The sequence below is a fragment of the Orbicella faveolata genome, unplaced genomic scaffold (assembly GCF_042242905.1).
Source record: "Orbicella faveolata isolate gen_17 unplaced genomic scaffold, um_ofav_v1 contig_13, whole genome shotgun sequence".
Taxonomy (NCBI): domain Eukaryota; kingdom Metazoa; phylum Cnidaria; class Anthozoa; order Scleractinia; family Merulinidae; genus Orbicella; species Orbicella faveolata.
The window spans coordinates 9008518-9031101 of record NW_028301540.1 but is presented as its reverse complement, the minus strand read 5'-3'; the positions used below and the strand labels follow the sequence as shown (position 1 = coordinate 9031101).

At 40.3% G+C, this 22584-nt stretch overlaps 2 protein-coding genes across 2 annotated transcripts; one reads left to right on the top strand and one right to left on the bottom strand.

The window, feature by feature from the left end:
* Positions 1-250: 250 nt before the first annotated feature.
* On the bottom strand, positions 251-10134 carry LOC110052685 (serine/threonine-protein kinase Nek8-like). The gene is made up of 4 exons (XM_020758837.2): positions 9183-10134; positions 5965-6396; positions 4780-4898; positions 251-4420 (listed from the first exon to the last, which is right to left on the bottom strand). Exons 1-4 carry the CDS (start codon positions 10036-10038, stop codon positions 3731-3733), a joined length of 2097 nt encoding a protein of 698 aa, XP_020614496.2. The 5' UTR covers positions 10039-10134; the 3' UTR covers positions 251-3730.
* On the top strand, positions 10119-22411 carry LOC110052952 (coiled-coil domain-containing protein 13-like). The gene is made up of 13 exons (XM_089284480.1): positions 10119-10427; positions 11939-12013; positions 13658-13763; positions 14181-14320; positions 15639-15716; positions 15968-16081; positions 17131-17235; positions 18027-18200; positions 18796-18972; positions 19481-20136; positions 21039-21149; positions 21460-21663; positions 22158-22411. Exons 1-13 carry the CDS (start codon positions 10239-10241, stop codon positions 22321-22323), a joined length of 2295 nt encoding a protein of 764 aa, XP_089140606.1. The 5' UTR covers positions 10119-10238; the 3' UTR covers positions 22324-22411.
* The last annotated feature ends 173 nt before the right edge of the window (positions 22412-22584 follow it).

Genomic DNA, 22584 nt, shown 5'->3' with positions numbered 1-22584 from the left:
TTACTGGCTCGTTACATGGCTTTGGACATTGGTCTGAAGCATTCAGCAACTTTCTGCTACAACAAGCACAGAACCACAGCTAAAATGTTGGTTGAAAATGCAGATGCCATCAACAAAAAAGGCAAAGGAATAATTATCATACTATCTGCCACTGATGTGGGCAAAGAGTGTGTGTCTGACTTGTCTGTTTTTGCCAAGACAACTGAAGAGGTGCAAACTCTTTTTCACAACTTCATAAGCAACTAATGAGAACTGTATGGATGAATTTTATTTCACATTTAATATTACATGGTAGTAATGTTACCATAAATGAAGGTTTTTTGGACCACAGCAACTGTTGATCAGTAGAAACCAGTTTACTGGATATGTTATCATAACAATTAAGGTCTCTCTTTGATACGAGGACTATTAGCTTTTGTACTTATACAGTAAATAATTGTAGTTTAGGAATATTAGGATTGGATTGGATATTAATCCAAAATTGCCAAAGACTATAATAATTAATTATCAATTATTCCATGAGCATGTGTTGGATATGAGAGGATAGATTTGCCAATGAGGTTGGCTGTTATCATCTCACATCCCACAAGTGCAAAAGGAATAATTTTTTATTAACTACGCCCCCAAAATATAGAAAACAAAAATAAAAATATTAAAAGATAGTGCCTTAAAAAGTTACACTTCCATACTTGTACTCTGAGCATGGTATAAATTTTCTCATGTACCATGATGGCTAAGCCAATGAAAACTCTTGAATTGCATTATCTAATATGATCCAGTGTTTAATAATAAACAATTAGATTAATTGAGCTCAAGATTTTTACGAGGTGATAGTTGATGAGGGCAAAGGCTGAATCAACTTAATATATCACCTCTTAGTATAAATCTACTAACGTTCTATCATGGATGCCGTTCTCTGATTGGCTACGCTACTCACTATCTGTTCTGCTGTAGATAGTGAGTAGTGTGCTAATGCCCGCTAGTTAACAAAGTGACAGCTGCTTCTTGGTGTTTTCAAAGTGCCTGTGAAGAGGATGTAGATAAAGTTTGGAACGACTAGTAGATTTATACCAAAACAATTAGATTATTCGCTCCGCCCTCGTCAACTGTCACTGATAGAAATCTCAAGCTCATAAATAAATCTAATCATTTAATAAATCTAATCGTTTAAGTATCGGTCCATATAAGAAGGATAGCACCACGCGGCAAGGAATGCAAAAAGGTGCTAACTTTTGTGCAATTTTGCTATTGTTGTACCATACTTCTGATTGGCTCAATCAATAAACTCTACCAAAACTTCAGATAGCTGTTTATACATGCGTAACTGATCAACTATCTTCCTTTCAACAAAACCTGTTCTGAGTCTAAATACCACAGTAATCCTACGTGGGGAACATTGGAAAATTGGAAGCTTTTATTGTCTTTGTTTACGACTGTTGTGATTGGTTGAATGTTTTAACACAAAGGAAACTACCTTTCAAAATAGAGTTAAAATACATTTTATTTCATAAACCTTCTTTCCATCGGTTGATTCATTCTACGTATGAAAACACAACTGTTTTGATGTGGGGAAAGCGTATTGCCACAGAATAATAGAAAATGCTACAGTTCTTATCTGGATCATTACTTAATAGAAATCGAGAGTGAAAGATCTAATAATAATATTGTTTTTGTATTAAATTATATAATATAGTATTATATTATAGTATTATATAATATTGTTTTTTCATTAAAATGAAATGATCTCCAAGCATTTCTCAACGTAGTGTTAAACTTCATGCTTTAGCAAAATAGCGGAGAATGAATTGTTATTTGAAACTTGCAATTGTGCACCTGCCCTCATCTGTTCATTGAAACATTCTGAGGTTTTAAACTTGCAAAACAGTCAGTATCCTTTCTTTACAGTTCTTAGGAATGTAACTATCCAGCAATATTTCTAAATCTTCCTCCAAACAGGAGAGAAACTAGAAAACATTGCACTTTAATGGCTGATTTTTAGTATTTGAGCAGCTCAGCCAATCAGATTGCACCATTTTCATTAGTGTTACTAGTAGAATTCTGCTTAAGAAATAGAAAACATGTACCGTGTTTCTATCGAGTTATAGAAACACGAGTGGAAGTTTGGGAGAATGAGGAATGTGGGAACACGAGCTGCAGGCCAGTTTTTCTACAGCTTTTTCCAGTTCTCCCAAACTTTCACTTCCTGGAGCTTTGGAAGTTCAATATAAACATTGTCGGTCAAGGCAGTCACTTCTAAATAAATGTCTATTACTGCATTTTAAACTTACATTACTTTCACACTATTATAGAATTAAGGGCGCTCTTCACCATTACCATATCACTAAAATATATAATATCAAAATATCTCGCAATCATTGTAAATTTATTCTCATCTACATTGTATAACAAAAACTACAGTTTGTTCAGAAAGGATCTAGATCATCACCAGTCTCCTTATGCTGGGGCATCCGACTGGCACGGAAACATGCAAAAGTTAATGGGCTCTTTCCTTGTTCCATGCTAGCAACAAACTATAAATGATAGGTTAAAATGTTGCAATGATAAAACTAGGCTTGATTACCAGCTGCTGTTTTGGGAAATGAGCTCGCGCTTGGGAGAGCAGCAGAAATCGAGCCTATGGTAAAAAATACATGTAAAAATTGCCAATATTGCCAGCACCAGCATCTTAAAAATTGAAATGTACGTGCTTGCATAACTAGTGGAGCTACTGGCACACAATAGTGAGGCAGTTCAAAAACTGAAGAGTGAAGTTCTAGGAAGAACATTGCTTATTTTTCTGGCTTTCCCCATTCTATTATTATTAGTAAAATACAGTTTCAGATCAAGAGTTCATTAATTCGGTGCCTCTAGAAAGTGGAAATTCACATTTCAAATTGACTTGAGAACAAAGAACAGCATCATGTTATTGTAACATTTCTCCAGTATTTTTTTTTAACTCTACACAGACTGGGATGGATGGTGGGGGTAAGGGGGGGGGGGGGAGGTTGGAAAGGTTGCTGGACCCACTTTATAACAGTTTATAACTTTTTCAATACTTCAGTAGAATTAGAAACTTTTAGAAGATCAAAAAAAAAAAAAAAAAGATAAGAAAGGAAGGTAAAAAATAGATACTGGACTGAAAACAGATTTTCAAATCAAGAGTTCATCTTTGGCACTGGTGCCACTAAAAAGCAGAACTTCAAATGTTCAAAAGGAGATGGCTCAAGAAGAAAGTACAGCACATGGTCAGGTTGTTAAAAGAAATATTTGTTTTTCTTACTTACAATTTTTTTTTTACCACTTATTCTTTTCTGTAGTTTGAGATTACTCTGCTCAAAACTGAAGGACAAACAATAAAAACTGAAAAGTTACAAAACTGTAATAAAAATTGTTGTTAATCCTTGGTTTCATAGTAAATGGTTTGAACCCAGGAGTATCAGTAGTTCGTATAGTGTGATCGTCCGGGTGAGTGTACCAACAACAGTTCTTTTCAGAACTACACTCACCCAGAAGATCACACTATATGAACAATCCTTGGTTTGCTGTTGAACAGCCAAGCCCAGTATTGTCAGTATCAATCCAATGTTTTAACCATATTCAGGCCAGGGTGATGGGTGGGTTTGAAAGTCACCACACTCACTTTACCACAGTTCATAACTTTTTCACTATTTCAGTAAAAACGTTACTTTGTAAGTAAACATGAATGAGAAAATGCCCAGTCTGTATAGGGTTACAGCACTTTTCCACATACCATTGTTGTACTGTGGCTGCAAGACACGGACAAGACCTTGAGTTTTTCAGGTAAAGCAACACACTTTGGTGTGGAGCAATCATCGTCCGACTGCCCTCCCAGACGCCCACGAGCACCCTTGCCCCACGTGAACACATCCTTGTCATTGCTCACTGCAACTGTGAAAGTGTCCCCACAAGACACAAAAGTCAACTTTTTGTTTTCCAAAGCTTGTACAATCCGAGGCTCACGCAAACTTCCTTCGCGTTCATACCCAAGCTGTCCAAACGAGTTGGAACCAAATGTCAGGCATTTACCGCTGGCAGTCAGCACTGCAGTGTGTGATGTTCCCATGGTAACAGCTTTAACAGGCTCAGCCATTACCGCCTTAGCAGTTATAGGTTTTAAGGTATGTGACTCGTCAACAGTCTGGTCATCCATGTCCAAGGCCAGCTTGTTACATCTGTTGCTGCCGCAGGCTAACAACCTGTCATTGAGGGCTAATACAAAAGAGCAGTCCACTCCACACTTAACAGCTCTTGCCGTGAAGCCAGGTTCGAGACTCAGTGGTTGTGGGAGCGTGTGTGACTGTTGGTTTCCAAGCCCAAGACGGCCATTATCTCCTCGGCCCCAGGCAAAAAGTTCGCGGTCGGCTGTCACAACTATTACATGGGAAGCACCACAAGATACCTGAGGGGAAGGGGAGGATGTGGGGAAGGAAGAGGAGAAAAAAGTGTGTCAGTTTAGAGGACGCAGCACCATTTCAGCATGCTCATTCAACCAATAACAGAAACACACAAAAAAGAAATCTCCTATGCATTTGCAATGACAGGCATCTAACATGTTAAAACTGAGGCAACCTGATAACCTGAAACAACCTGAAAACTGATATAGACTTTGTATTTCCATTATAACTGTTAACAGTAGATGCTTGCATGGTCAATTGGATGACAAGTTTGCAAAGTGTAATTCAGTGAATTGTGCCAACACTGCCTCCCCCCCGCCCCCCCTCACACCTTTCCCCCTTGTTGTAGACCTGCCCAGCTCACCTGTTCTACTTCGAATCCAATCAAAGCTTCTACTATTTTGGCCTGGACAACATCATTGTGGTTCCCATGCCCCAATGAGCCATGCACACCACTTCCAAAGGTCATGAGAATTCCACGATCTATGAACAAAGACAATTACACTGGCATGAATTTCTCAAATTAAGCGTTTACCAATCATTCATTGATAATTAATGTACCATATACCATATGCCATAACCTCGTGGTTAGTGCGCTCGTCTCCAGCTCGAGTGGTCTGGGTTCAAGCCCTGGCTGGGGACATTGCATTTTGTTCTTGGTCAAGACACTTTACTCACACAGTGCCTCAGAGTCTCCACCCAGGTGTATAAATGGTTACTAGCAAACTTAATGCTGGGGATAACCCTGTGATGGACTAGCATCCCATCCAGGTGGGAGAAGAAATACTCCTAGTTGCTTTATGCTACAGAAACTGGGATAAGCTTGTATGCTTGTATGGCTCGTATGCAGACTTTGCCTATAAGCCTGGGGAACATACGTTTACGTACAATGTACTTACAGTATAAAGTCACTGCAAATGAGACTTGCAGTTAACGCCTTATTGATTTTGATAGTGTTGCTCCATAACATATGCAGTAAAGTACAAAACGCAAGGAATGTTACCATAAATTCTGGCCTGGAGAAGGAAAAGCCTGAAGCTTTAAAAGATTTAAAAGAGGGACGCAGTGGGAACAATACCGTAATACTGATCATGGGTATGGAGTGATACATGTAAACAGATATTTTCTACGACAGTTTATATATAAAGGTGAAGAATGATCATCGCAGTAAATTTTCCAATTTAAGCAATTGGAAAGAAGAAGCCTGAAAAAATCAGGGCTTCAACGGGATTCAAACCTGTGACCTCCGCGATACCGGTGCGATGCTCTACCAACTGAGCTATGAAGCCACACATTGGGAGCGAGTTCAATTTACTGCAATGATCATTCTTCACCTTCATCTACAACTGCAGTTCAAATATGAATTATTTCATATATACCTCACATCAGTTTGTAAACAAATTAGACTGTTTTTGCACTCACAGTGCAGTATTGTGATCTTACAAGACTGCCAGTGTTCTGACTAGTTTTTGTTACCTAATATCATATTGCATGTGATGAACAATTGTACTGTATTAATCACGAAAACCAAGGGATGAACTGCACGAACCTGTCAAACAAGCCACAAACAAATCCCCACAGGAGACCTGGACAATCGTCACTCCAGACTGCCCCTCAAGGAACCTTGGTACCCACATATCCTCCAACAACATTCCCTTATCTGCTGCATCTGAAGAAACATTCACTGCTTTTTTGTTAGAGTCCCAGATGATCATTCGCCCACCGCCAGTCACTCCTGTTTTCAGCGTCCTCCCAGATGCTACCTGCACCACATCTGAGTCATGTTGCGGCAATGTAAGTTTTGTGGGTGAACTGATGCCACCACCCCAGTGGTACACTACATACTGGCACTCTGGTGGCTTAAAATCTGGAAGTCCCTCAAGGATCACAGATGCTGAGTTAGTGGAACTGGTGCGATAGATTTGATTGCCTGTGGGCCGACTGCTGCTTGAAGATCGTCCACGTGCTGGGGGTATGGCAGCTGCCAAGAAGAACAAAGTTAAGAGTGTTGATAAATGTACATGTGGGAGATGCATCCAAAAAAGTAGACAGGGGTGACAGTTCAATTGATGAGCTTGATTATAGATACCAAGCTAAGTGAAGCTCTATCTCTTGATTGAATTTGAGTAATGCTTGCCATTTAATCAATACACACCAATGGTGTACTCCTAGATTTGATGCCTGAGGGGTGGGATGGGGTGTGGGGGGAGTGATGTTTTCCAAAGTTAGCGCTAGTAATCATAAAGGGCAAATTTGTTAAAGACCCTGGATTGTATTTTCCTGGGCAGGCATTTTCCCATTCTGCAATATCCAATGTTATGAGTTTCCCTTTCTCAATTTGTCTCACATTATCTTCCCTACCCTTTCTCCCCTTGGGATGTTTGAATTCCCTCCAGCCCATGCATAATGATTCCCCACTACACTTGTCCGCCTTACGTTAATGCCCTTAAGTCAACAACATGAATGACTACCAGGGCTGTGCTCTAGACGTCCCCAGGTGCCCCAGGTGACTAACCTTTGCCTTTGGGTGACTAGAAAAACTTACTTTTTTCAAACAAGCTTAAGTGCTTGCCGCTCCCAGGATTTCATGGTTAGGAATGCTTAGGCTCCTTGTAATTTTTCTTAGACCACAGCCTTTACTACTAACACTCGTTCTTCAGGGTTAGAGAAAAATGCAGCCTACACTTTACTTGGTCATTTTACTCTTTCAAGAACCTCTTTTAAAGACAAAGGTCATCATGTTAAGGGAGTTCCACTGTTTCAGAAACCTTTCACAGAAGGAAAGCAAGCAACACATGTAGGTACTGTGCAACTGCATGTGTATTTCATGTATTATAATAGAATGACGTTTTTTGTTATAAGCAGAATAATCAAGGGCAAGTATAGTTGTCATTGAGGCCTTAAGTGACACCAGGTTGAGAAAGAGATAGGTGAGGTTGAAGGTAAGTGTCATCAGCTGAAGATGTTTACAGTCAGCTGCCAGTGAAATCAATTTAGCTTCTGCCAAAACTTTACTGCTCACTTACAGTAGTATTCTTCATCATCTTCAACTTCGGGCATTCTATTTATACCACTTTGTTCTAAGCTACTTCGCATCCGTTGAATTTTTTGGCTTTTTTCACATCCACATTGTCCACTGTTTCCTGTGTGTTGCAGTCAGCAGAGCAATCACGCAGAAAGAACTTTGCAGCTGTGCAACTATGTTTGACTAAAGACAAGCTAACCCCTGTAGCTATGCGACCATACTCAACAGGAGAAAAAATATCCCGAATTATAATCCATCAAACATTTTCACTCACATCCAATTGGTCTAACTGCATTGAGTGACTGAATGTGCCCCAGCTGAAACTGGCAAATATCTGAGTGATATTCTCCAATTCTCAAATCCTGCAGGTTGAGAATAATATCTAAAGGATAACTAACACAATAGCCCCCATTTGACTTTAAAACTAAATAAACAATAGCCTCCATTTGGCACAAAAATATGCTCAGATACTTGTCTGCAGACATGATCTGTTCTGAGAAGCAAACAGTTTTATGAGCTTTGAGGCACAGATAACGTTCAAGGACAAATATCTGTGCATACAATCATGCAATTTCACACCAAATGGAGGCTATTGTGTTTATTATCCTTCATATATTTTTGGCAACATGCGCAGTTCTAAAAATTAAGAATATCACTTGGATGTTCCCCAGTTTTAGCTGGAGGATATTCAGTCAGCGTAACCCAAAAACACTGACCCCACTATGGACCAAGTCTGTGGACTACCCTACAGACTGGTCCACGGACTACCCCTACAGACCTCCTCTATGGACCACCCCCAAAATAATAAATAAAGATTTCATTTATGGGTTATCTAATAGATTACTCTTGTTGGTGAAATTTCAAGTGTTATACTGTGCAAATGTAACAGACTTGGGGTTTTAAAACCTGAAAATAATGTCTAAAAGCTGTTCTTGGCATAAGAAGATGTCGAAGGCAAAAAGAAGGAAAGTTCTTCCCTTCAATTCGTGACTCAGTCTGGGACGAGTTCACGAACCCACAGGAGAAGGGGCTGAACAAAATGGCAGAGGCAAAGGTGCACAAATTTAGAGGCTTCCTGGTCTTTCATAAACTGTCACAGCAAAGGAAATGGTAAATTTATCTAGCGTATTGTTTTCCAACACAATGTAACATATGATTTGTAACAGGCACATTTTAAATCACTGTAAACTTTCATAACCGTCACACTGACGATGATGGATGTACTGTCGAAACATGTTTGTGAAAATTTAAAAGGTCGTATTATTTTTGAAAATTTCTACATTTTTGCTGCTGTCTCAACTCAAATGGTAATGTGTAATGATGTAACTTGCCCAAGTCTGTAATATTTGCACAACGTAATGTTCGAAATTTCACCTAAAGGTATAGTCTCTTATACAAACCGTAAGTGAAATCTTTATGTAATATTATTTTTGTTCTATTTTGGTGTGGTCTGTAGATGGGGTCCGTAGGGGTAGTCCGTGGACTGGTCTGTAGGTTGCCGCAGACCCAGTCCATACTGGGGGTCCGTGGACCGGGCTCAGTGTTTTCGGGTTACCCTACTCAGTCATGTATTATGTTTAGACCAATCAAGCTTGGATATTTGTCCTTAGAATGGAGAATGTCCACGGACAAATACCCTAGCATATTTATGCACCAAATGGAGACTGTTGTTTATTGATCTGCAGCTCACAAAATATAACAGAGATTGAGATTCCAATGTACAATGATGCATGTAAATTTACCGGATATCCCTGCCATAGGTCTTGGGGTTCTGTTACATGGCACTCGTCCAACATCAGTGCACACATTAAACAGTGCATTCACTATGAGTGGCTGAGCCATGATCTGTCGGAGGGTTGGTCTTTTCGTGGGATCAATTTGAAGCATGCTGAGAACAAGCTTCTTGAAATCCTCACTGTACCTTTCTGAAATAGGAATAAAGTTTCCTTTCATAATTTTCATCACTAAAGCAGTCAAAGTGGTCGCCTCGAACGCTTTCTTTAACGTGGCCAGCTCGTAAAGTACACATCCAAGAGCCCAAATATCGCTTTTTTGATTATACGGTTTACCTTCGCACAGTTCTGGCGAAATGTAACATGGGGTACCTACAACAGAGTTAGCCTTGCTTTTGCTGCTCAAAATTTTTGATATGCCAAAGTCTCCGATCTTCACAATTTTCCTCGTCTTGTTCAAAAGGATGTTCTGAGTTTTGAGATCCCTGTGAAGGATGTTTCGTTGGTGGACATGATGGATAGCCAACAAGATTTGTACAAACAGTCGTATGATTTCGTCTTCGTCCAAAAGCTTCCCTTCCCGTTCTTCAAGAAAGCTGAACATGGTTCCTCCTTGAGCATACTCCATCACGATCATTAAGGCCCTTCCCTCGAAAAAACTTTCTAAATAGGAGATTATATTCGGGTGTGTTAGCCTTTTCAAAACATCTACCTCGTTCATAGCGGCTTGTCTTTCCTCTTTACTCATTTCTTCGACTGGAATTTGCTTGATGATGAAGTGACATCCATCGGAAATACGTCGACAGAGATAAACGGTGCCATAAGCCCCACGGCCGATAATCTTGATTTTCTCGTATTTTTCCATGTTTACCCTAGGCTTAGAAAGACAAACTGCTCGGATAGACAAGAACTTGGCTGGTCTGACTGAGATGACAACATGACCACTGCGAGCGAACCTCGTTTGGAAGACAAGGGAGAGAGAGGACTGAGCACGACAACTTTGCCTGTTGCCAACAAATATGTCGCACAAACACACGAATTTTCCACCTAAAATCTTTTAAAAATATGAGTTTAGATGCGTCCGAATCGTTGCGGCAACAGTTCCAGTTAATACAGGAACAACAGCAGAGAAAGCTCCTTGCCAGAAAACAGCGAAAGACAAAGAATTCCGAGAAAACAGCCAAAGAAGATGAAGATGTAACGGCAGAAAACTTTTGGGGACATGACGGGCACACTGATAACCTAGATTTGAAGGTTTGTGTAATTTAGTTACTTTAAAGTCAGTCGATTTCTTGTTATTGCTGTGCGTCCCTTATGACAAATATGATTACTATTCCAGGCAGTTCAAAGCCTCAGTTTGTTTCCAAGGCAAAATTAAATATATTTTAGAAGCTTTAGCTAATTTAGTCTAAGTTTTTTCATGCACAGCACATAAGCCTGGCCGTAACGTAGCACTATCGATGATGATCTCAGTGGGCTTTGGGGAATGAAGTAAAAGGAATAACTGAGTAGAACATTTCTTCTGTTTCAGTTCTCTTAACCTTGGCACGATGGTCATTAAAATATTTCGAAAATGGCGCCCGGTTGTTTTCAGCTAAAATGTACTTGACTGAGGTAGTGCATCGGGCATTTGTGGGGTGTATATTTGACTTTTTAAAAGAATTATTGGGCAAAAAGTCCCCTCAGGGCCTGTACGATGGGGTCAAATCAGATCAATAGATTTTCCGTAGACCTACACGTACAGTATAAGCTCAGCAACTTCACTGCAACACTTAAGTCATGCTGCTGTCAGTGTACTATAAAACAGGTGTTCTCCTGTCTCTGGAAAGGCTAAAATAGGGGTGGGGGGGGGGGGGGGGGGGCGTGTTGTTATTACGGTAATCATTATTGAGAGCAAACCATAAACAGTCTTGCTAACACAAATGTTATTATTAGGCTACAAACCAGAGTGCTCTTCAAGCTTGAACCATAGTGCTATTGATGCTCTCCACTAACACTACCTCTCACCCCCATGTTAGACTTGGTGCTGACTCACTAGTCATTGAATCTACAATCTGGATTCAACATGGCTGCCATGAGCTCATTTTATTTGGTCTAGAAATCCTCCCCATGGTTGGATAAATGTCTACAGGTGTTATTCCACAATAAAATTAACAAACTGACTACTCTGATCTACATGTTCATGTACATGAACAGGTGTAGTCAATTTACAAGTTATATAAATAGTCTAAAGGACCTTTAGCTGGCCATTAATTGTACATGCACTGTAGCACTTAAACTGTGCAGTGCCAGAATATATCCTACCTCAGGGAAGGTTGTTTAGGGTGGGGTGCTTCAAAAACAATTTTTTTTAGGAAAGTATAAACTTTAAGCTACATGTACTGTAGGGGTAATTTTCTGGAACAACACACTAAATAATCTATATAATAAATATTAGTGATATATTAAATTTTTCACTAAATACAGGGTTCGAGAAAAGTGTCCTCCAGTTGTCCGGGACAAGTAGTTTTCCTGCTGGGCAAGTAACTTTTCATTCTTACTTGCCCAGTGGGCATAGGGCCCAGGCAAGTCGTCTGCCAACTAAATAAAGAAAGTAAACTAAGACTTGCCCAAGCCAAGCAAAATTTGAGAGCTGGTAGCACCTGTCCAAAAGGCAAGCTATAATCCAGACTAGTTTTTTTCGAGTGCTGTGAATGGTTGACAAGATACACTGTAGTGCATTATTTTACATGGTCTCATTCTTGTTACATGTACTTAACATTCAGCTTGATTCTGTGGTACCAAGTGATGGAGATGCGTTCATGCAAAAGGAAGTTGGAGATCTCAAGGATACAATTAGGGTCAGTATCTTGGCCATCTGTTTTGCAATTTAAATCAAGTGGTCAGTGTGCAAACCTGAGTGCTTGATCTATAGTCAATTAAGCAATTGTGAACCATTGGACCATACCTCCAGCCCTGTTCATCATCTAAGGTTACTGCATGTAGAGTTTCAAGGGCCGATTTTGTCCAAAATATTTTCTTCACACCAAATTCAAGACTTCTATTTCATCTGAATTTTCCAAAAAAAATTGTTTTAAAAACTTAAAACAGGAATGAGCTATCCACAAAAATGTAATTTTTTAAAATAAGTCAAAGATCTACAAACTGTGATCAGCCAATTAAAATGTGTCAACTCTTGTGTTGAGTAGTAAAAATTTTGATGGCAACTGAACATCTGCAATTTCTCAGACAGAGATCTTTGCTTTTGTTGATTGTTTTCGTCTTTTAAGCAATAGACTACACGATTTTGCACGGCCTTTGCATTCCCAAATTTGAATGCAAACGCAAATCGCAGGCAACTGTCTCGTCACTGCCCTCTTCTAGCATGCAAGTTGATTACCACGGAATTACTGGTGAATTTAATCGCTGATATCTGACAAGGCAGCTTCTTCAGATGCTCTTTTCCTCTGCTTTTAAGAGTGTTTTTCTGTATTCTAGTAAACCTTTTCCTCTACTTCAAAGAGTGTTTTTCTGTATTCTTACTAGTAAAACAAACAGGCCAATGAATAATTATGTGTAACTTTATAGTTTTAATGTATATTTATAAATACATGTAAATATCCGCACTTGACTTGGCTTGCCAATATCCTGTTACCTTTCCTTTTCCTTCTTTTTTACCCTTTATCTACTGATTCGGTTTATAAGCTACTGAATGTTTCACGGTAGACTGATGTTAAATATATTGTAGATTCATTCCCAGCAAGAGAAAATAAGGGGTCCTCTCATGAGACTCGCTGGGGAGTTGTAAGTTCCATTTCATTGGTTGGCAGCATGACTGCATTGACAACCACTTCAGAGACGTGCTAAACTGTAAATTTCTTACGCGGCTGAAAACTGGAGACATTATTTTTGCAAGAATTACAGGTTTCTATTCAAATGAATCAATAGCCAAGGGTATATAGATTTATCGGGTTTTCATGAAACTTGGCCAAACTGTTCATCAGATGTAAGCACACAAAAGTGTGATGCATTTACAAGAATTTAAATATTTTTCCTGTGACATCCCATTGAGTAACAGCAGTCAGAAACTTTTCTTGACTTGACTATAGTCCAACTTTAAAAGAGGCCTAAAGCAACTAATAATAATATTGAAAAAGCCTCACACACTTTGTCAGCCCATCATCTCCTGAGTGATATAGTCCAGTCAGTCTGGATGTCTGTGGTAACACAAAGGCTGGTAATTCACTTCAGCAAGTACTGTCAGTTTTGGATTTTAAGGCTTGCACGTTCCTACCAAAACAAAAATGGCAATTGAAAATATATTGCTATTTTCAGATTCTACAGTTTATTAGCTTTGCATTATACACTGTAGCTTACCAAGGTTTTCTTTAAAGCAGTGCACAACTGGAGGTCTACAGTAACCTTTAGCAATTTTACAAATTCAAATTAGAAGAATTTAGAGTTATCATAGTGCATGTCTGTAACAAAGACTTCACATGTTATAGGTTTTGAAAGATGAGAATGGTAGACTCTACAAACTTCTTGGAGAAAGAGATGAAGAAATGAGGATTTTGAGAAAAGCACGAGATGAAGAGAAAAGAGCTTTGGCGGGTGAGAATTTTAATGTCTACATATTTATACTGTACATGTACTTGAATGTATAATTTTTTTACAAACATTTTGAACAACAGACTAAGAGCATTGACTATTTGTGCATGCATGTCCATAAACAAGACGTCTAGTACTACATGTACATGTATTTGTGTTCTGCTGTGCTACTTAACAGTTTATAAATAAATCTGCTGTTCTTAAAATAAATGGTTATTGTCTGGTTGATACCCTGGTTCCAGACGTTTTTTGTTTTCATTTCTCAGTGAGGAAGTGATGAGTGGGTTTTCTTCTCCCACTCCATTTGACCACTGTGACTGCCTGGGACCGGGGTATTTGGTTGTATGTGTTATATATACAGAAACACAGATTTTCTATCTTATTACAGTATCATCATGTTGAAACGTTTTTAATTCTCAGGTACTGGAGTGGCTGCCGACACCGCTGCTGGCAGAATCATGGAACTCTCAAAGAAGAACAGAGAACTGACAGCAGACTTGGAAAGTGAACGTAATAAATTACGCCAGATGATGAAGAAAATGAAGGAAATGGAGAGAGAGGTACTTGCAATGCATCATTGAGGTTCTTGAATGTTTGAACTTCACAAGCATTTTTGGCAAGTAATGTCTTCAGCGACTTCTGACAAATTAGCAATCTCTTATTTCAATAATTTAACATGAGGCAGCAAATGACTTATTTCGCTGATTTCATCATTCCTCTGTGCTCTAATTGCTTCTTGAACAGCAAAAAATGGATTGTGCTCCTCTTAGACCTAATAAAGCAAGGTTAAATTAGCTAAAATGAAATTGCATAATTTGCTGCATAATAGACCTTTCTTGCCACATACTGAGATTTTTCCAATTTTTTTTTCGCACCCTATTAGAAGCCCTGCATTAAAGCCGTTCGTGCTTATTGTTTCTGCGCATCCTAGTACTGCGCACGCAAATTCACATGCCATGTCATGCATCGAGTGTGCTCTAAATAATAAAATGAACAATCTTAGGGCAGATGGCCATTGCTATAGCTTTGCCTGGATATAATGATCTTGATGTTTGATGACCCCTATTTTTCTTTTGATGGATCATTTTCTCTACCAATTTTCAAGTTTCAAGTTCGAATTTTTTGCAAAATGTACCTTTGAACTCCATTCTTTTTAGCTTCATTTACCTGTGTGGCAGTTCCAAATGCCTGTTGAAGGGTTAAGTTTTGTGAAAAAGTTGGCAACATTTGGAATTATTAACGCAATGGATTCACTTATACAAAATATTACTAGCCTAAGGATAGTTTGTCTCTGTTGATTTATCTTTAATATTTTATCCTAAAAACCCTGGAGACCATGCTGATTTTGTACATGCGCCAATTATTCAAAATCAGACTAGTTTTCCACATGCTTTATCCCTGAAAAAAAGTTTGTGACCCCCAATTTTTTTTCATTTCTGAAACAAGTAATTCATTGTCTGACCACAGTAAAAGTTTGAAGAGAATCCATCGAGTAGAACGTTTTCATGTGAACGTCCTTAAGCTTAAAATCAATAACTTTGTTGAATGACTCCCTGCTACAGTACATGTATTTCAAACTTTTGGAATCAGTTTTTCCCTTGAATGTAGTTTTCAGTCATTTACTTTCAGCCATTTTGAACCCCTGCACTATCTCAAACTATTTTTGTTTCCCTGGAAAGTTCAAAATAGTGAGGTTGAGCTGTATAATGAAGCCTCCTATGAAGATGCTCTTTAGGCTCGTCACGCAATTTTCTTCTCCCATGAAGATTGCATGATGAGCCCAAAGAACATCTACATAGGAGGTTACTGTACGTGTATGCAACAACAATATCCAGTGTTTAATTTGACATTAAGCAATCAGTGTTTCTTTACATGTAGATTATATCATCAGGAATTATGCAAAGTCAGTCTGGTGCGGAGTCAAAATCCAAGCCAAAATCTTCAGATACAGAAAAGGTACAGAACTGCTTTTTATCATGTTTCCTTAATTTGCAGATCACATTGATCTTGATATTCAAATTTGACCGTGATTCCTTTTCTCATTTTTTTTTACTTATTGTGATGCAGTCTCCTTCACAGCTGTTATTAGGGTGGTCACTCAACGCTTATCGAAGCGTGGTGCTGTTGATCTCTGTCTACACATATCAAGCAAGTGACCTTGTATTAGATCACTGAACATTGCATTTTGTGTTGGTTTGTACATTCAGGACAATTCAGAAGTAACAGCCTTGCAAGAGAAACTCAGCCAAACAAACAATAAAGTGGCTGAGTTTAGGAATCAGTGTGAGAAGTTAAAGAAAGACTTAAAGGTTGCACACAAGGTTAGTTTGAAAAAGAAAACTCTGTTTGGGGACATTGATGGTAACATTTTGTCTCTGAGAATTAACTGGCAGAGCTAGCTCACAGTCCCATTGGGGGGTACTTTGTTAGTCTTTGGGTAGGGATGTGCCATGTGCTGGTGGGACTCTGAAACTCTTACCCTGCACTAGACCATGATCAGCTTGATTTTACAACCCTATTCTAGACAAGGCCCCAGAAACCCCTACTCTATCCCAGTCTAGCTATTTTGCATGCAGAAACTTAAATTGTTATTGCTGTCGTAGTCCAACATAGGCTAACTAAACCAGTATCTTACAAAGTCACTTCCGAGTTTCAATTTCTATTATATTTTTTCATCATTACATGTAAATATAACCCTGGGTAAAGCTCCCTGTTCTACAGTATATTATTTATACACTGGCCACTTTCCCGGTAATTATACCCTATTGTAGACAAAAACTCTCTGATTTCTATACCCTATCCCAGACTAAACAGCCTGAAAACCATACCCTTCACAGCGGCACATACCTAAGTATATGGCCCTTAAGTGGGAGTACCCCTGTCTCTTGCGCTCCTAATATACGTCTTCTTTGGGTTTTAGTTGTATAAGACAAATCAAAATTTCATTGTCTTTATTAGCTACTTATTTAGTGCTTGGTTTTCTCTGCAAGATGAGATATTTCTTTCGTTGGCCATATATCATATTACATGTATGTGATGTCACGTGATGTCATTAAGTCTCCCATTTTGCACCTGAGTGTAAGCCAGGAGGCAAGCGCAAAGTTCTCTGCTGGAAGAGCAGAAAACTTTTTTTGGTCTCTTCATTGCTAACTTAACACTCTATTTTAAGAGTTACCTTGTATGCACATAATTATACTGAAGGTTTTGCCATTGTTGTTGGAATACGCGGGGACAATGAACATTCTAAGATTATCTTTCATTCTCTATATGTACACTTACTACAACTATCAGGAGGTAATGACTTATATTGTCTCCGGGACGTATAAACATTGTTTCAGTTACACTGATCATTTTTGTTTAACCTGGCTAGGTCCTTGCCAAGGAAGTGGGAGATGGATTCAACATCACTGCACTGTTGAATGATTCCAGTGGATGGCGAGGAAGACAACAGCAGATCACTTCTTTGCAAAATAAGGTAAGGTGGCGTACAGAGCTTAGCTTGCAGTGACTTTGCATTGGAGGATTTCGAAGCTTTGAGACGTTTATACCCCCCCTCCCCCCCAGAATTGTAGCAGCTCTCGTAAGCTGCTAATGTTTATTATTGTAGCAGCTGTTCTTGTTTTGGCGCTAGGGGCATTGTTTCTGTTGTTTGTTCTATTGTTCTCTTAAAGGGTATCGAGCCCGGGGGGTACTTACGTAAATTTCGGATAGGTGTGTGCCGCGAAGGGTCTTAAACCCTGACTCTATTTAAGGATGAAGGACATGAAAAATGACACCTTATTTAAGGCCCAAACCCGAAAAATGGCACCCTGTTGAAGGGAAAAACAAAAACTAAGAATAGCATGGACGGTTCAACTTTATTTCGTTTCTGTAACATTGGAGGTGTACGAACAGTTTCTTGTAACGGATCATCTGTTTTTTGCTTAGCTGGGCGTTTACGTACTGCAATTTTAGCTGATACAGTTAAGGCACCCTATCTAAGGATCACATCGGGAACACAATCCCAACAGGGGCAAAAATGATACCCTATTGAAGTATCGAGAACCTCTAAAACCCTACCCTATCCCGCGGCACATACCTATATAGCCCATATGTGGGTGTACCCCCCCCCCCCCGACGGGGATATTAAGCCATTCATGTGACACCTTACGAGAGCTGCTACCTGAACCTTTATAGGCGGCATTTTTGGCGGGTACTGTACGCGCGTGTGCAGTGCTTTGATCGCTGACTCAATGAGGAGCAATTGACATTTCTTGTGTCACGCAGGTGTCTGAGTTAAAAGGACAGTTGAGTCAAGTCGCGCGGAGCGGTTCGGCAACATCTAACAACATCCTCATGAGGTCAGCCATGATGTCACCATCCACAGCGCCATCACAGTACGATGAAAAACACCGCTCAGTGCTGAAAAAGATCGAGAAAGATCGCAAAGAGGCACAAGAGGTTAGAAAAAATTTAACTCTTAACGAACATTAATGAAAGAAATGGCAAAAATCATGCAAAAGGCAAAAATCCCTGTAAAAGTGGAGAGACACGTGAATTTATAATTTACACCAAGCGATGCTGACGCAGAAGCGAGAGCGGACAGTTTGACAATTTATCATTGTAAAAAACAAATTGTCGTCAGTTTTTCATTCGTCTGTCCCGTTATTAACAATTAATTTCGTCATAGCATTGTCAAGTAGTCAGTGGATCCACTCGACTGTCGTCTCGTGGATCCACAGCTACTTTGACTATGTTATGAGGAAGTTCATGATCAATAACAGGGCAGACGCATGAAAAATTGACGTCAATTTGTTAAATCGAAAGCATAAGCACCACAGGTAAGTTTGAAAACCCGTAATCATACTCAGTCTTATACTCGTGTTCCGATCGAAAGGGCCATGACTGTCCTGACTGGAGATGAAATAGAGAAGGCCTTTCTCTCCCTCCCCCGCCCCCCCCCCCCCCCCGCCTTTCCCGCCCGGAGACTACATTGTAGGTTTCCTTCGCAAACCTGTCAAATGATCATAGACGACTTTTCATTGCTCTTCATCAGAAAACTCAGGCGGAGTTAGAGAGCCTGGAACAAGAACACACCAAACTACTACAGAAACACGACGCAGCCAAGGCTCGTAACAAGGTGCTGGCCAGCGACTTGAAGGGACTGAAGGCTCAAGTACAGACGCTGCTGGAGAAAGGCGCCCATGATGATGAGCTCATTGCTGCACTGATGGTAATGTTAATGGACCTTTTGGGCGATATGGCGGCCATTTTGATTACATTGTTTCCACTACCTATTATGGGATGCTCAAGGGGCAGATTAGGACGTATTTGCCCCCTCAGTATCCCTTAATAGCCATTTGAAACGATAGTATTTTAAAATGGCCACCGTATCGCGGAAAAGGTCCATTGATTAAGAGTGGATCAGATGTCTGTTTAGTTTACTCCGCAGTCGTTTTTCAGGGATGCCACGCCTTCTTTGGGGAAGCTTTGCGTGACATCCCAAAAAAGACTAATGTCTGCTAAAAGTCACGGTTATCGCCAAATGCTAAACTCATTCGCTATTAGCTAGTAACGTCACGCTTCTCCTAACTCTCATGTGCCGGGACAAATATTTGCTTTCCTCCACACTCCAAAATGACGATGTACTGATTATCACTAGGCCAAAAGGAAGCTTGATTCACGACCTACGTTGTATTGGATGTAAACAAGATTTATTTACTTCTTGTGTTCCTTTGCAGAGGGAACAGCAACAGCTCAAGAGTGCAGCAAGTAAAAAAGAAACTCCACCGTCCCCGAATGTTTTAGGTACGCCTCAGGACAAGGCCCAAATAGAGCATCTGAAACAGGCGTGCCAGGAACGGGACGGACGAATACAGCAACTAGAACAAGAACTGGGTAAGGCAAGGCAAGCACTGCAAAACACGACAGAAAAGTACCGGGAATTATCAGAGCGGGAGACCAAATCTGTGGCGTGTAGTACGGAAGATTTACCAACTATGGAAGAAAGATTTGACGGAAGTACTCCACACTACAACGATGCCTCTCAAGGTCCCTTATACAGAGGAACAACGCCTGTCTATAGCTCTGTGAACGGTTCTGTAGAAGGACCGTTGTTTAGAGGGCCTTTCGCAGATAGGGTCGAGAACGGCGGGCCTCAAAATAACGTGCACGTGCCACACAAGGGACACGCGAATCCTTCACAAATCCAACGAGAAGGACCCAGTAGAATCCAGGTTTCATTGGTTCCCGGCAGTCCAAATCGGCGGCATTTAGTGTCCAGAGGAAGTGTGAATGGAATGTCGGGAAGAGGGTCTGCGCAGGGATACCAGCTTCCTCCTACACCACCCAGCGGAGGGCGAGGAAGCAGAGGACGAAGGAATAGTGCTGGGAACAGGTATACGTTAATAGTTCTTTCTGTTTTCCATTAGGGCAGGTTTTCATTTGTTGTGCGTCCTACATCTGAACCAGTCATTCCGGACACGAAATACGTGCAATAATTAGAACAGAACGAAACAAACGCGTTTTTGTTTGCGTAGCGCCTGAAGCGTTTAGTGTCAGTAGTGGCGAGAGAACAATATGACGGTGCAAAGCGCAGGAAAACATTCCACCGACTGCAGGGAATATTGCACTCCTAATTTTAGTGTGAATTTGTTTTTTAATGACTGGAGGACTACAAAATACATTCTAGACCACTCAAAGTCTGTTGTCATTGTTCGGAATCTCGATTGGTCGAAGGAAGAAATGAACGACAACTTCGCTTCGTTTGCTTCAAAAGTATTGCTTATTATAATATAGGTAGGACCCTGCGCACGCTCTGATCGGTCAAAAACCCATGTTTTATCAGAGTATGATACACGGCGTAGGCTTCTTTATATGATAAAGAAAGCATTACTGCAGAAGTATTCCTTTCGCCAAGTTGTGTGAAGTCCCGGTGAACACAGCTACTGGTTCCGTTTAAGAATTTACATCCTAAGGGCTGGACCATTGGACTTTTTAGGGCGAGTCTGGGTGATTCGGTTCAGTCACTAATTTTTTTTTTTTTTTTTTTTTTAAAAAAACCGTTTCATGCACTAGGAATATTTTTCTTGGGATTTGTGTATGCATGTTATTTGTTTTCTCCCGAGTAACAAGCTTTATTTAGGCTCACTGGACGTGCGTGAATTTCTTTTCAGTGGTCATGTGCGTGATTCTTTTTTTTTTGGAGGGGGGCGGAGGGGTGCAAGTATGTGTGCAGGTTAGTTTTTTTTTTTGTGCGTGAAAATCACCCACCCCTCCCTCAATGTTGAATTGTTTCAGCGAGGAAATCCAGGTATTACGATCTCAAGTACAGGAGAGCAAGTCGTTGTGTCAAGCCGCTGAAGTCGAGAGGGATCGACTGCTAGAACTGGTGACGCTCTTGCAGAGAAGGTGAGATTCATGGGTAAATCAGAGGGACGAGGAGGGAGGAGAGGTAGGGGGCGGCATTCTTGGAAACGAAGGGGGAATAGGCCAATCCAACATTTTATTAAGCCTCAGAGCCAGGTTAGAATTTTAGTATTTTGCAAACTGGCCTATTGAAACACATAGAGTATTTTCTAAACCGAAGGTTTTTCTTTTTCTTTCAAATAGAATAGTGTACTGTGGTTTAGGTTACATGCACTCTGTTTACCGAAACCTAGACAGGTTTGTAAGCTGTTCGCATGTAGTGAAACATCGCTTTCTCTACACGCATTTTCAGAGTTGATGAAGCTAAAAACAGCGAACTGGAGACGACCAACAAGTGGCAACAGGAGCGACGTCAAGTGGCCCACATGGAGAAGCAACTGAGCCGAGTGCAGTCAGGACAGGGCGTGGCCAAGGGAAGGGGGAAGGGATATAGTACAGGTAGTGCGGTACATGAACGACAGGCAAAGACAGAGGACGTGGATGAACTTTCGACTAGGTAGGACAAATACTTGTTGACTGTAAGCCTGTCGTCTGATGTTGTGCATGAATAACGCCAAAATATGATAAGAACAAATTAATGAATGTGACAGGTCCTCTCAACATGTTTCTATGCGCTCTGTGCATTTACGCACCGTCGAAAAAAAAAAAATTCCAACCAATCGATTCCCACAGTAGTTGCTGTGGTGTCGTGAATGGATACAGCTTCATAAACGGTCCAATAACGAGCAAGATAGTGTCTGGACGCGAGAACACCTTGATCCTTTACTGCAAGCTTATTAAAGACGACAACTTAGTAAGAGTAACGTTTGTTCCATCATAAAGTGCGCCGGATAAACGTTCTGAATTATTGCTTTGCGACAAACGATATTTTTGACTCATGCTTTCATCTCTCGAGCTATGGATGAATTTAGTGCTCGATGTTTTATGTTGCCCGTTTATTTACGCTAATGTTAACGGCTCGCTTAGTATGGTTGTGTTCTCTCATCGCAGGCTCGCTATCCAAACAGACGAAAACGACGCTTTGAAAGAAGCGCTCAGTTCAACGCTGAAGGCGAAAGAGGAGGACTTGAAATACTACCAAGAGATGATGGATCAGACCAAGAAGATATTCTTACAAGGCCTGAGACAGTTCAGACAAAACTCTGCACCCAGCTAATTAAAATTACGAGTATTCAGGGATGTGGGCTGTATATATTTATCCCGATGCAACATCTCTGCTCGAAGTAAAGTATCATATCAACACACCTGGACCTAGTAATATTTACTCAATTTGTTGAAGAGAAACTATCATACTAAACCAGAGATTTGGGTTCGGGGTAGGGCTATCAAACTTGCTTCTCCCACCGCCTCCCCCCCCCCGAACCTCTCACGGACATAGGGCGTGGCATCGCGCTTTTCATAAGCATTTAGCAAATTT

Excerpts from the sequence above, each read along its gene's own strand:
- LOC110052685 (XM_020758837.2), bottom strand. The coding sequence starts at position 10,038 with ATGGAAAAATACGAGAAAATCAAGATTATCGGCCGTGGGGCTTATGGC. Across the intron at positions 6,397-9,182 it reads ACCTATGGCAGGGATATCCG|CTGCCATACCCCCAGCACGT; the intron begins GTAAATTTACAT and ends TCTTCTTGGCAG. Across the intron at positions 4,899-5,964 it reads GTTTGTGGCTTGTTTGACAG|ATCGTGGAATTCTCATGACC; the intron begins GTTCGTGCAGTT and ends CTTTGTTCATAG.
- LOC110052952 (XM_089284480.1), top strand. The coding sequence starts at position 10,239 with ATGAGTTTAGATGCGTCCGAATCGTTGCGGCAACAGTTCCAGTTAATA. Across the intron at positions 10,428-11,938 it reads CTGATAACCTAGATTTGAAG|CTTGATTCTGTGGTACCAAG; the intron begins GTTTGTGTAATT and ends CTTAACATTCAG. Across the intron at positions 20,137-21,038 it reads AGGAATAGTGCTGGGAACAG|CGAGGAAATCCAGGTATTAC; the intron begins GTATACGTTAAT and ends GAATTGTTTCAG.